This window comes from Triticum aestivum, chromosome 6A (genome assembly GCF_018294505.1).
Source record: "Triticum aestivum cultivar Chinese Spring chromosome 6A, IWGSC CS RefSeq v2.1, whole genome shotgun sequence".
Lineage (NCBI taxonomy): Eukaryota > Viridiplantae > Streptophyta > Magnoliopsida > Poales > Poaceae > Triticum > Triticum aestivum.
Genome location: NC_057809.1, coordinates 447,863,814 through 447,878,845, shown reverse-complemented (window position 1 = coordinate 447,878,845; position 15,032 = coordinate 447,863,814). Strand labels below are relative to the sequence as shown.

At 47.7% G+C, this 15,032-nt stretch overlaps 1 protein-coding gene across 1 annotated transcript; it reads right to left on the bottom strand.

Moving 5' to 3' along the window:
* Nucleotides 1-2,499: 2,499 nt before the first annotated feature.
* Nucleotides 2,500-6,731, bottom strand: LOC123127835 (expansin-B16). The gene is made up of 4 exons (XM_044547688.1): nt 6,380-6,731; nt 5,015-5,321; nt 4,364-4,493; nt 2,500-3,006 (listed from the first exon to the last, which is right to left on the bottom strand). The coding sequence occupies exons 1-4, from the start codon at nt 6,549-6,551 to the stop codon at nt 2,812-2,814; spliced, it is 804 nt and encodes a 267-aa protein (XP_044403623.1). The 5' UTR covers nt 6,552-6,731; the 3' UTR covers nt 2,500-2,811.
* Nucleotides 6,732-15,032: the final 8,301 nt, after the last annotated feature.

Genomic DNA, 15,032 nt, shown 5'->3' with positions numbered 1-15,032 from the left:
CTAATTAACCTAAAAAACTAACTAACTCATTAACCTAAATCAAAAAATAGCAACAAAAAAAGACAAAAAAGGAAAAAGAAGCCTCACCAGGGGGCGGAATGGCGCCGGACGGCAGGGGGCGGAGCGCGACGGGCGGCGGGCGGCCTGAGCGGCGGGGCGGCGGCGGGTCGGGGGCCTCGGGGGCGCGGAGCGGAGCGTCGGGCGGCGGGGGCGGAAATGGCGACGGGCGGCGAGGCGCCGGGGCAGCGGGTGGCCTAAGCGGCGGGGCGCCGGGGCAGCGGGGGGTCAGGGGCGTCGGGGGCGCGGGGCGGTGGGGGGTCGGGGGCATCAGGTGTGGTGGTGGTCGGGGGCATCGGGGTCGGTGGGGGTCGGGGACGGCGGGGGCGGTGGGGGTAGGCGGCGGGCATGAGGGCGGCGCGGGTGAGGTGAGGGAGAGAGAGGGGTCGGGCGCGGGGCCGACCATTTTTTAGTTAGGTTTAATTTCTTTGCCGTCTGCTAGCAGACGCAAAGAAGTGTGGCCGTTAGGTGGTTCTCGTTAGTGGGCCACCCTCCCTCTTTACAAAGAACCGGCTGAGGACAAACATGGTCTTTGTCGTCAGTTCTTTCTTTGCCGCCAGCTTTTGTTAAGCTGTTGGCAAAGACCTTCTGACGGCAAAGAACTGGCTAACGACAAAGATCTTGATTCCAATAGTGAAGGTAATATTTTTCAAAATACATGTTTCACATTTTCTAAATGATAATAAACATTTTATAAAACTACACGAACATTCCTTTAAGGGTATGACACATCTTTTTACAAACACGCAAATATTTTTTACATTGTAGACACTTTTCTTGAAAATATCACAAACAGATTTTTTAAACTCGTGAACATTCTTGAATGACATGAGTATTGTTATTGTAACGTCTGGATAATTAAGCTACATTAATCCCCTGCTAATGAGAACATGTTATTATTGCTAAATCCCGAAAGCTTGGGAGAAAGACCTTTAACTATTCAACAAGTATGACCGTGCAGCTGTCCTGGATGATGCGGACACACTATAAACGCTCTTCGCTCCTCGTCCGTAGGTCCCTCCATGATGTATCCGGCCTACTTCACTTATGAGATTGTCTGCCACATTTTCCTACGGAATTTCAAGCTACATGAGGTGAACAAGTATGACGGGAGCTGGGACACTGGGGTTTGGGTAACCGACTACATTATCGCGGTCTAGGTGGCTAACGACGATCTAACACGCCGACAAGCATCTAGCCCTCATGCTAAAGGGATCCACTTGGGCTTGGTAAACACCCTTGTGCCTTGGGTCCATTGGCAGCTAGGGTGATTTGCAAGCCGAGTTCATAGATCAATTCCAAGGCACCTAGTCTGGCCTGCTGATGTCGATGACTTAGGTAATCTTGACCAAGGAGAGAACGAAATGATGTGCCACTACTGGACCCGGTGATTCAAGAACAGAAATAAAATCGTCGATTCCCATGACGCCGAGGACATCGTTGCATTCAAGAATGGCGTTTCCGATGAATTCCTCACAAGAGATTTCGAGGAGTATAGGCCCAAGAACCATGCCGATCTTGATGGAGAAGGTTACCAGGTATTGTTCCCCTAAGTTCGTGTGGTTCTCCAAGCAGAAGGTGCACGATAGGGACCCTGGCAGGTTCGGTATGAAGAGCGCGGGAAATCTAAACGTAACCGCAAGAAACAAGCACAAGAATGATGATGGCGACGACCAAGTAATTAAAGTTTCACATGTGGTGGTGCTTGGTACGCGAGACTACTACCATTTGGAGCCCTTGAGCTTCGAGGTAGTGCCTTTCAAGAGCGACTACCATGCTCTCTTTCGCCTTCACACGATTTGGTGTGATCGCACATTAGGCTTATCTAAAACTCAAGATGCCCAGCCCAAACGGGGTCATCACCATATCTAGTGACATTAAGCGATCTCTGAAGACTGTGAAGACCACATGCGCCCTAGCAGTCGATGCACTTGTAGAATCCCTGGTTACTGACAAGCTCGCACAGATGCAGTCCACGGTCGATAAGGACAATATTAAACTCACCAAGCGTGCCAAATCAACCTCCTTTCAGCCTTGCCAGGATATTCAGAAGTTCTAGGTGCACCCCCACCAATCTGGCCAAGTAGGCTTCGATGGGGATCGACAAGGATGAGCAAGAGTCCACTAGCTATTTAGACAATGTAATTTCATTGTGCTGATTTTTGCATCATGTACTCAAATCATTACACAAATATCCCTACATTAAGGTGTTGTGATTTCAAGCTTTCTACTAAATTATCCTAAACATTTGGACTACCTAAATGATCCTATATGGATATCATTCTTTTTTCAAGAGGCGCAAGCGCGGCAAGACATGCATTGATGCAGGTCCGTATTATTCTTTAGTATTGTGTGCCTTCATATATTTACAAAAAAAGTTCTACCATCCTCCTATAAAATGAATGAACGTGACAACAAAATGAATGGATGTGACAACGCATGTCATAATGATCTTGCAATCATACTCCATCCATACATAGGTACATTATTTTCAAGATTACGACCATCCATACATAATATTTTTAAATGCACACCTTGCTTCATCCGATTAGAAACACTGACCCCACCATACTCTCTCTCCACTTCGGAAAGGGCTGCCTATTCCCACCCTCTATCTTGTTGTCAATATTACACGCGCACGCGCACGCACACACAGAGCTACACAGAAATCAAATAAGGCTATGGGACTACTATGAGCCCAACAAGAACAATGACAAGCTAACGAAACTTTGGCTTAGTTTCATATGGTGTGCTCTATGCGAAGTTGAGACGAGATGTGTATGTTGCTTTGGGAGTCCAGTTCCTAGGGATGACGTCTTGGGCCGAGAGGGTCTTCTTTGTAGTTAGGGTCGTCAGCCTAACAGAGAACGGTCCCACCAATGGGCCCGGCGTGAGGCTCCAGGTGGCACCCCATATGTGCTTCATGTCCTGCCATTGTGCCGAGTTTGCCTGTGCATACATTACGATAATGCAAATTAGTGACTTCACATCAGATCAGTACAATAATATAGACTTGAAACTTCAGCATGACAAGAAAATGCAAATAAGACCTGAAACTAAAGTATTTTCTTATTTGCGTTGCCAAAACACAAACTTGCTCCAGATATCATAATGCAGTCTGTGTAGGGGATGGAAAACTGATCTGTGATACACCCTCCGTCCAAAAAAGTTTGTCTCAAATCTGTTCCTTAAATGGATGTATCTAGCACTAACTTGGTGTTAGATATATCCATTTGAGGGACATTTTTTTCGGATGGAGAGAGTACCTAGCAAGCCAGTGTTGCGAGGCAGGACGTAGTAGTAGTGGAGTTGGACATTTGAGATTGTTGAGAATGGGACCAAGGGGTGTCAATTAGGCCCTGTTTGGTTTCAAATAAGTCATTAATTTATAAGTCGAAAAGTGAAAAAAATGACTTATTTTACCAAACAGACCTAACTTATAAGTCACCACAACTTATAAGTCATAAGTTGCTCCACCCCAACTTAAAACTTATAAGGCACCCCCTTTTGCATGAGTCCCACCGCCTTTACATAAAAAAAATAAGATAGGAAGGTGTGGTCAGGTGATTTATAAGTCAGATGACAACCAAACAGACGTGACTTATAAGTCACTAGTTTTAAGTCACCTGACTTAGGTAACTTATTGAAACCAAACAGGCCCTTAGCATCATTGGAAAAGCAGGGGACATGGCAAAGGGCATGGCGTATTCACTGTGTGCGGGACCTGGTAAGGTACGGCCAAGCAACTCAAAAAGAAAGAAAGAAAAAATGCAGGGGCCAAGCTGATGTCCATGCCTGCCTATCTAGTATTCACCCAGGAAACGTGTCGCCCACAATGGCCATCACATGCATGCACTAGCGCACTGCCCACGAAAAAAAAAACCCTTACATTTTGAATAATCCACCCTCTAGTTCTCCCTCTGCCCTAAGTAGGTGGTGCACAAAGCTTTCTAAGTTTGAACAGACATATGTACAAAAATAGGAAGATAAATAATATCAAATGAACATTAATATATCCACCAACATTATCATAATGTATTTATTCAGTGCTGTAGTCGTTCATATTTTATTCTACATATTTAATTAAACTTATTAATAATTGACTTTGTAAGTGAATTTATACACCACATATTTGGGGACGGAGGGAGCAGCATTTTCCATGCTACTGCCACTCTACCGATCATGAATTTTAATTAGTATAGGTGACGATCGATGCGACCGAATATTTCTTTCGGCTTTGATCCTACCTATGGCAATGCAAAGCGCGTGCTGAATTACGGCATAAAGACACACTCCTTTTGTTTACCTGCTTGAGCTGCATGGATCCAATGTCACCGTCGCCGTCCTCGAACTCCACCAGAAGCGAGAGCCAGAAGGTCGTGGAGCCCTCGACCACGCGGAAGGCGATGTTCTTCCCCCGGTACTTGCACGGCGTCCTGAAATCAAACGGGACGCACATGGCGTTCATGAGCCATCACACTAAAACATGACAAATGTGAACTCTGCAGCCAGCCTCGGCGTGCAGAGTGTGCGCGCGGCCAGAGTGAATAGACAGTGTGAATGGAGAAGTCGTGACAAGAAAAGTGTTGCATGGGGGCACTCCCGGCCCAAGATCCAACTACAGCAGGCAGCAAAGGCATGTGGACACTGAACGGTGAACCCCGGTGGTCCTCGATCGGTAGCTAAGTCAGATCTGACAGTGTCGTCGAGCATTTTGACAACCTTTGTTTCCACTCTACGCCGTACGTACACAACTTGTTGACAGAGTTCAAGTGGTTTAACTGTCAGACAGAAGGGTATAGTGGTACTGTGGTAGACATTTTCTGTCTGCTAGCACTGTCGACACATGCTGGGCGACGTGGCCCGGATGGAATGGAGCACGGCTCGTAGGAGGATCGAAATGCTAAACTGTCAGACGGAAGTAGTAAATGGCAAAGTGAGCATGTTGGACAGTGACCTGCGGAAGACGACGGAGATCTCGCCTCGGTTGCGCAGCTGGCCGGCGTGGCCGGCGACGGCCAGCCTGCCGAAGGCGGCGCCGCTGAGGTCGAAGTGCGTGCGGCCCAGGGAGCAGTAGCCGCCGGGGCACTCGTCGGTGACGATGACGGTGACGGCGCGGCGCGAGCAGATGCCGCGGTCGAGGCACCTCACCTTGTAGCAGGCGCCGCAGCCCTCGCCGGACTTGAACAGCACCGGGCTCACCGCGCCCACGCGGGCCTTCATCGGCACCACGTCCACCAGCGTCCCGTACCCGCACGCGCCGCCTGCGAACAATGTATACGTTTACACGAGATCGCCAAAGTAACTTTTACAACCCATGCACGTAGACAAAAACAGAGTAGCATGCATGCACGTGCGACCGATCCATGGACCGTGGTCCTAGAAGAGGAAGAAGTTAATCTAGAGAAGAAACGTCGATGCTGGCTGGTCAGATCTAGTAACAGCACTGGCCAAACGGCGAAAGGACGGACATGTGTGGGACGCATTGATGTGCAAATGGCTGCATATATATTAAGGACGTGAGCTGCATGTGGATCCGCTGTGAGGATGCGTTAACCGCAAGACAAGATCGAGCTTACTCATGGTTGCCTTTAAAATAGGCCAGTGCTAAGTGCTAACTAGTGAGTGTGAATGCTGCTCATACGTCTTCATAATCTCGCCGTGAAATGCCAGAGCAAAGGTAAGTTTCGGTCTTATCAGACCTTTCGACAAATAGTGCAGAATAATTAATGTCCACCTTCAGTTTTTGTTCATCCGTCTGCTGGAAGGAAAATACTTATGCCGACAGTGCGGGTGGATTTGAGCCGAGATTTACGGTTGCTTTTGCTAGTAATAATAATAAAGTGGATAGTTGAGGACCCGGCACGTCCTTTTGGCACCACCACGCTCGCGTGCCGGCTAAAATGGCATACGCGAAATTCCTTGTGCATGCTATAGGCATACGCGTGTCGAGGATCCGAGGTGGTGCCGATAATGTGTCAACAAAGCTGAAAAAAAGGATATAATATGCCAACGGCTAGAAGTATTTTCTCAAAAGAAAAATCGTGACCAGACGTTGCAGAGCCAGTGTGTTGCGTATCACATTTCCTTCATTTTTTTTGACATGCACGTTTCCTTCACCAACGGGGAAGAGAACAAAAACCCCAATCCCGAGACACTAAAATGGTGGGGCGAATTTGACAAGCGGGTACAAATTACAGACGATTCACGACGACAGATGCCGGGCCATTGCTGCAGACTTGCATGCTCTAGACCAAGGATGTGAGAGCTGCAGACTTGCAGGGGGGTAAAGGAAGTAAATGGATGGCCGTGGAGAGCTTACCATCGCTGCCGTCGCCCTCGGCGCTGCCGTACCAGGTCGCGGTGGCCTGATGCCACTCCGGGTCGACCGCCTTGCGCACAGCCCCGGCCTCCCCTACGCCGAAGAGGAGCGCGGCGGAAAGGATGGAGACGAGGAGCGCGCAGGAGCCCGAGGTGGCGCTGCCGGCAGCCATTGTTGCGCAGCGCTGGTTGCTATCGCTGCCTCGTGAATGTGCAGTGTACTTCTCCCTGGGTCGCCTTTTAAGCCTTGGAGAAACCCCAGTCCCCGACGCGCCGAGAGTTCAGAGCACAAATGGCACGGAACGGACACTGGGGATGCACGGGTAGAGTACTGCTACCACTACCAGGGTGGTGGCTGGATTTTATAGTGTGGACACCCGTTGAGAATTGTTTCGGTTTATAAGCTTTGGCGCGTGACTGGTTGATGTGGGTGTGCCCGGCCTGCTGCATCCATCGTTGATCATTCTTTGCCGCGTGATCGAGGGTGGCCTTGCTTATTGCGTTCTGTTCCGGATGCTTCATTCCGTTGCTGATCTTACTGAACGATAAAGCACTTGTGCATTCATTCCGAGGCGAAAATTGCACAGTACAGTTTACTACTCCTTCCTTCTTCTTTTTTGCGCATATACTACTCCTTCCTTCCGTAACAAAATGTGAAGACCTTTTTTATGCCCCATGCAAAATCAAAAAACGTCTCACATTTTGGAGAGGGGAGGGGGGGGGGGGGGGGGGGGGTAGATGCTTAACAAAAGACAGGTTGGTCACACTACGAGTGAGTGGGTATGTCGCATATTCAGATTGGTGGATAAAAAAGGTTGCAACACCGTTAACCCCGACTTAAACCTACGCAAATTCAGTTGCCGGTACACTTGGAGCTGTGTGGGTCGAGAATGGTGGTAGGTGAAAGAAGAGCCCCCCAAATCTGAAGTCTGAGGGCTCCTTTGATTCACAGGAATTCTTTAGAATTTTTGGAGGATTGAAATCTTTAGGAATTTTTCCTATGTCGGTCCTTTGATTCATAAGATTAGATTCAATAGGAATTTATTCTATGGATTTTTTTTGCACTACATTTCATAAGAAATCTAACATCCACCCCGACCTCTTTTTACAATTTCTTTGTTTTCATGTGGCAGCAAACACTCTTTGCTAATCCTATAGAATTTAAGTTGACATGCCACTGCAATCCTATACTTTTTCTATTTCTACATTTTCAAAATCCTGTGAATCAAAGAGGCCCTGAACGGAAAGAGGAAGGCAATGATCAAGGATGGTGCAAATCCCCGGGCGTGAAGATATGGTGGATACGGCCGCAGAGTCGCAGTGTTTTTACCATCTTCCCTGTCGCCCCTCTTGCCCTCCTTCCCATGTGCGTTGCCGGGCGCCCGCGCGTACTCCCGTCCGTCCGTATCGGCGCGGTTGCTTCGCCCTGCCGTTACCGTTTTGCGGCACCACACGGACACAGACGCTACCCCCGACCCGGAGTCGCGAGGGATGCTCTCTGGTGCGTCGTGGGTGGTGGGCCTAGATCGCTTGGCCGGGTGTGTGGCGGCCGGCACTCGGCAGCGTGCTGGCGCGGGCGTTCCCGTTGGTGTCCTCTACGTACGTTCGGCCGTTGTTTGGGCTCTCTGCGGTAGGTCATAGGGTGGGGCTGTGGGGACGTGAATGAATCTGCTGTGTTAGAAAACAACTTACATTATGAGATAGAGGAAGTAGTATTTAGAGCAACTTCAACGGGTCGACCCAAACCGACGGTGTTTTTTATCTGTTTTTTGTCCGTTTGGGTCGGCCGGCCGCCCGTCGTCCGTCTTCTTTTAGTTTTGGATCGACAGTGACCGTGCACGTTTTAGATTATGCCAGCGGCCATGCTGTCGTCCTAGTTTTGGCGCTCCAGCGCGCGGGAAAAGTTCGCGCGCGGGGGAAAGCGGCCTAGCGCGCGCTGATTTTGGCGCTCCAGCGCGCGGGAAAGGTTCGCGCGCGCGCCACGGCCGGCGCTCGTTATAAGAAGGCGCTCCCTCTACACTCTGTCCGCCGCCCACTCATCTCGCCCCCTCTCACTAGCCTCGCCGCCTCTGCGTCATCATGTCGATCCGCTGCCTGGGCGCTTCAGATTTTCACGGAGTCCGCGAGCGCCGCTCCGGCGCCTTCACCTCTAAGATCTGGTTTCGCAAGAAACGTCTCATCCTCGGCACTTCGACACCGCAGAGGAGGCGGCCCGCGCGCACGACGCGACAGCGTGGTGCCTCCTGAGGCCTCGTCGGGATATGAATTTTCCCAACGTGTCCAGCCAGCGGGCGCAGGATCTGGCGCCTCTCCCGCGGCTTTTCACCGACGAGGATCGTCGTGTCCACTGGAGGCGGCAGTGTCGCCTTGCCATCGCGGAGAAGGACATGGAAGCCTTGGTGGTGCGGCACGGAGGCTTCCCGCAGGACATCGTCGACGAACGCCAGTTCTACAAGCAAAGAAGGTTGGAGAGGGACGTGTGGAGGAGGGAGCGAGCCGCCTATCGGGAGGACAAGCGTTCGCAGAAGCAGGCAGCTCAATTGAAACTGAAGCTACGGGAAACGGCGGGTTGGGACTTTGAAGATGAGGCGTATGCTGACGCCTACATTCAGACGTTGGAGGAGGACATTACCGAGTCGGAGTCAGAAAACAACGAGTAGTGGTTTTTTTATCTGTGTACGCTAGAACTATCTATCCATTTTTATTTGAAAAAATGGTCGGCAGTATCAACGACGTGGCAGGCGGGCGAGGGTGTGAATCCAATGTGCCACCGACCAGCAAGCCCGGTGAGAAAAGAGGGCGAGCGCGCGCGCATCCGTCTTGTGTCCGCGTTAACGCAAATCAGGCTCAAAAATGGGCCGGGAATGGGTCGGCAGACGGACGAAAGCGGACGCGCGTCGGTTTGGGTTAGCGTGTTAGGCCGCCTTTTTTATCCGCGCCGACCCAAACGGACGGCCGCGAACAAAATAGGTCGCTCCATTGAAGTTGCTCTTATTTGTTGGCCATTTTCCGTCAGCAATCAAGCCAAGTTGGTCACAGGATCAAACATAATCTGAGAGAATTTGCACATGGTCGACTCTATTAGAGCATCAACCAGACATGCAAATCCGGCCCCCTAAATGTCAGGCACAACCCTGGACATCGTCGGATGGCCCCTCATATGTCCTCCTAGCAACCACACTTTTCACATTTCTCAAATTTGAACCCTTACATCCATGCACGTGGATCATATAGTAGAAATTCATCAGAATCAATTATTCAACAACGAAACAAAGTGAAATAAATCACAGTTCAACAATTTGGACATGCCAAAATGATGTTCAAGTCTGAGCCACGGCTGGCCAACGTGACGGGTCACTCGTCGGACGCCATATGTGCGTATTGCTCTGTCACGCCCACCGTCCCCTTTGCGTCCGCTGCTGCCATCGCCATTTTCTCAGCCACGTTGGTTGATCTCATTCTTCCTCCCGTCAAGCCACTTTCTTGTTTGCTCATCCAAGAAGCTCACGTCCGACAACATAATCATCGAATCCTCCTTGTCTCAAGCAAGTTGCAACCTTTCATTCTCAAGCTCTATTGATTCAAAAGTCCGGGCTTTCTCGAGCTCCCATTTAATACACGCCTCTCAATTGTCCAATTCTATCTTTTCCCTCTCTATCTTTCAACTTGTTGCTCTCATTTTGCAACTTGTTGTTCACCCTCTCAGTCTTAATCCATCCATTATTTTGTGTTTCCAACATGAGTTTGTGCCTCTCCTCTTTCTTATTCTTCCTTGTGGAATTTTTTCCCATTTATGATGGGCATTTTGTCGCTGCAGCGTCACGGGCGGACCTCCCCTTCTCCCACTTGTTTCTCATCACTTGCAAGTTATTATTTAGCACGGTAGCTTTTTCGTTCTTCCCTACAACTTCTTCCTCTTCATCATCCACTCTAATTGATTGCTGAGAGCCTGAGACATCATTTGTCTTCAACCTCTTGGTGCCTTTCTTGAGGTCTTCCACAACTTGATTCCATTTTGGCACGCCATTCAATTTAATCCAACAATGGCTAAAACCAAAATGGCTTCTTCTCGACTTGTTGAAACAAAGCGGCGACCAACACCATCTATCAAACCATAGAATCATGAGAATCCGACATTAAAAACTAGAAATGCAACTTATGAAAAACTTTGTGATACGTCCACTTTGCATCATGTTTTCCTACTGTTATTTACAATGTTTTTATGCATAATAATGCTTTATGGAGTAATTCTAATGTCTTTTCTCTCATAATATGCAAGGTTTACACAAAGAGGAAGAATGCCGGCAGCTGGAATTCTGAACCTGAAAAAGCTACGTCAGAGTCACCTATTCTGCACATCTTCAAATGAGCTGAAAATTTATGAAGAATTGTTTTGGAATATATGAGGAATATTGGAGCAAATAACTACCATAGGAGGCACACCAGGTGGGTACAACCCACCTAAGCGCGCCAAGCAGCCCAGGCGCGCCCTGGTGGGTTGTGCCCTCCTTGAAGGAAATATGCCCTAGAGGCAATAATAAAGTTATTATTTATTTCCTTATTTCATGATAAATGTTTATTATTCATGCTAGAATTGTATTAACCGGAAACATAATACATGTGTGAATACATAGACAAACAAAGTGCCACTAGTATGCCTCTACTTGACTAGCTCGTTAATCAAAGATGGTTATGTTTCCTAACCATGAACAATGAGTTGTTATTTGATTAACGAGGTCACATCATTAGTTGAATGATCTGATTGACATGACCCATTCCATTAGCTTAGCACACGATCGTTTAGTATGTTGCTATTGCTTTCTTCATGACTTATACATGTTCCTATGACTATGAGATAATGCAACTCCCGTTTACCGGAGGAACACTTTGGGTACTACCAAACGTCACAACGTAACTGGGTGATTATAAAGGAGTACTACAGGTGTCTCCAATGGTCGATGTTGGGTAGGCGTATTTCGAGATTAGGATTTGTCACTCCGATTGTCGGAGAGGTATCTCTGGGCCCTCTCGGTAATACACATCACATAAGCCTTGCAAGCATTACAACTAATATGTTAGTTGTGAGATGATGTATTACGGAACGAGTAAAGAGACTTGCCGGTAACGAGATTGAACTAGGTATTGGATACCGACGATCGAATCTCGGGCAAGTAACATACCGATGACAAAGGGAACAACGTATGTTGTTATGCGGTCTGACCGATAAAGATCTTCGTAGAATATGTAGGAGCCAATATGGGCATCCAGGTCCCGCTATTGGTTATTGACCGGAGACGTGTCTCGATCATGTCTACATTGTTCTCGAACCCGTAGGGTCCGCACGCTTAAGGTTACGATGACAGTTATATCATGAGTTTACATGTTTTGATGTACCGAAGGAGTTCGGAGTCCCGGATGAGATCGAGGACATGACGAGGAGTCTCGAAATGGTCGAGACGTAAAGATTCATATATTGGATGATATGGTTAGGCCAAGGGGTCAAGCCCATGAGGCTTTAGGTCGGTGCAAAAGGAGTTTTGCGGAGGCCAGGGGGCCAAACGCCGGAGACCCTGGCGTCTGGCCCTGGGCCAGACGCCGAGGCCCATGGCGTCTGGGCCAGACGCCAAGGATTGTGGCATTTGGTCCTGGAGTCCGAGTGGGACTCTTGCCTTTCGGGCAAAACCGATTTTGAGGAGGCTTTTGCTCCAAGTTTCGACCCCGGGGCTCAACATATAAATAGAGGGGCAGGGCTAGCACCAAAGGGACAACAAGTTGATCCACGTGATCTATCCCTTAGCCGTGTAAGGCGCCCCCAGCCACCATATTCCTCGATAATACTGTAGCGGAGTTTAGGCGAAGCCCTGCTGCTGTAGTTCATCAAGATCGTCACCACGCCGTCGTGCTGACGGAACTCTTCCCCGACACTTTGCTGGATCGGAGTCCGGGGATCGTCATCGAGCTGAACGTGTGCTCGAACTCGGAGGTGCCGTAGTTTCGGTGCTTGATCGGTCGGGCCGTGAAGACGTACGACTACATCAACCGCGTTGTGCTAACGCTTCCGCTTACGGTCTACAAGGGTATGTAGACAACACTCTCCCCTCTCGTTGCTATGCATCACATGATCTTGCGTGTGCGTAGGAAATTTTTTGAAATTACTACGAAACCCAACAGTGGCATCCGAGCCTAGGTTATTTATGTTGATGTTATATGCACGAGTAGAACACAAGTGAGTTGTGGACGATACAAGTCATACTGCCTACCAGCATGTCATACTTTGGTTCGGCGGTATTGTTGGACGAGACGACCCGGACCAACCTTACGCGTACGCTTACGCGAGACCGGTTCCCTCGACGTGCTTTGCACAGAGATGGCTTGCGGGCGACTGCCTCTCCAACTTTAGTTGAACCAAGTATGGCTACGCCCGGTCCTTGCGAAGGTTAAAACGGAGTCTATTTGACGAACTATCGTTGTGGTTTTGATGCGTAGGTGAGATTGGTTCTTACTTAAGCCCGTAGCAGCCACGTAAAACATGCAACAACAAAGTAGAGGACGTCTAACTTGTTTTTGCAGGGCATGTTGTGATGTGATATGGTCAAGGCATGATGCTGAATTTTATTGTATGAGATGATCATGTTTTGTAACCAAGTTATCGGCAACTGGCAGGAGCCATATGGTTGTCGCTTTATTGTATGCAATGCAATCGCGATGTAATCCTTTACTTTATCACTAAGCGGTAGCGATAGTCGTGGAAGCATAAGATTGGCGAGACGACAACGATGCTACGATGGAGATCAAGGTGTCGCGCCGGTGACGATGGTGATCATGACGGTGCTTCGGAGATGGAGATCACAAGCACAAGATGATGATGGCCATATCATATCACTTATATTGATTGCATGTGATGTTTATCTTTTTATGCATCTTATCTTGCTTTGATTGACGGTAGCATTATAAGATGATCTCTCACTAAATTATCAAGAAGTGTTCTCCCTGAGTATGCACCGTTGCGAAAGTTCTTCGTGCTGAGACACCACGTGATGATCGGGTGTGATAGGCTCTACGTTCAAATACAACGGGTGCAAAACAGTTGCGCACGCAGAATACTCAGGTTAAACTTGACGAGCCTAGCATATGCAGACATGGCCTCGGAACACGGAGACCGAAAGGTCGAGCATGAATCATATAGTAGATATGATCAACATAGTGATGTTCACCATTGAAACTACTCCATCTCACGTGATGATCGGACATGGTTTAGTTGATTTGGATCACGTGATCACTTAGAGGATTAGAGGGATGTCTGTCTAAGTGGGAGTTCTTAAGTAATATGATTAATTGAACTTAAATTTATCATGAACTTAGTCCTGGTAGTATTTTGCAAATTATAGATCAATAGCTCGCGTTGTTGCTTCCCTGTGTTTATTTTGATATGTTCCTAGAGAAAATTGTGTTGAAAGATGTTAGTAGCAATGATGCGGATTGGATCCGTGATCTGAGGATTATCCTCATTGCTGCACAGAAGAATTATGTCCTTGATGCACCGCTAGGTGACAGACCTATTGCAGGAGCAGATGCAAACGTTATGAACGTTTAGCTAGCTCAATATGATGACTACTTGATAGTTTAAGTGCACCATGCTTAACGGCTTAGAATCGGGACTTCAAAGACGTTTTGAACATCATGGACCATATGAGATGTTCCAGGAGTTGAAGTTAATATTTCAAGCAAATACCCGAGTTGTGAGATATGAAGTCTCCAACAAGTTCTATAGCTAAAAGATGGAGGAGAATCGCTCAACTAGTGAGCATGTGCTCAGATTGTCTGGGTACTACAATCGCTTGAATCAAGTGGGAGTTAATGTTCCAGATAAGATAGTGATTGACAGAATTCTCTAGTCACCATCACCAAGTTAGTAGAACTTCGTGATGAACTATAATATGCAAGGGATAACGGAAACAACTCCCAAGCTCTTCGTGATGATGAAATCAATGAAGGTAGAAATCAAGAAAAACATCAAGTGTTGATGGTTGATAAGACCACTAGTTTCAAGAAAAGGGCAAAGGGAAGAAGGGGAACTTCAAGAAGAACGGCAAGCAAGTTGCTGCTCAAGTGAAGAAGCCCAAGTCTGGTCCTAAGCCTGAGACTAAGTGCTTCTACTGCAAAGGGACTGGTCACCGGAAACGGAATCACCCCAAGTGATTGGCGGATAAGAAGGATGGCAAAGTGAACATAAGTATATTTGATATACATGTTATTGATGTGTACTTTACTAGTGTTTATAGCAAACCCTAAGTATTTGATACTAGTTCAGTTGCTAAGATTAGTAACTCGAAACGGGAGTTGCAGAATAAACAGAGACTAGTTAAGGGTGAAGTGATGATGTGTGTTGGAAGTGGTTCCAAGATTGATATGATCATCATCGCACACTCCCTATAATTTCGGGATTAGTGTTGAAACTAAATAAGTGTTATTTGGTGAGCATGAATATGATTTGATCATGTTTATTGTAATACGGTTATTCATTTAAGTAAAAGAGTAAATTGTTGTTCTGTTTACATGAATAAAACTTTATATGGTTACACACCCAATGAAAATAGTTCATTGGATCTCGATCTTAGTGATACACATATTCATAATATTGAAACCAAAAGATG

What these genes read in the sequence shown, in the direction of transcription:
- LOC123127835 (XM_044547688.1), bottom strand. Translation starts at nt 6,551, where the DNA reads ATGGCTGCCGGCAGCGCCACCTCGGGCTCCTGCGCGCTCCTCGTCTCC. An exon ending in CGAGGGCGACGGCAGCGATG is followed by an intron (nt 5,322 to 6,379) that starts GTAAGCTCTCCA and finishes CATTGTTCGCAG; the next exon opens with GCGGCGCGTGCGGGTACGGG. An exon ending in GATCCATGCAGCTCAAGCAG is followed by an intron (nt 3,007 to 4,363) that starts GTAAACAAAAGG and finishes ATGTATGCACAG; the next exon opens with GCAAACTCGGCACAATGGCA.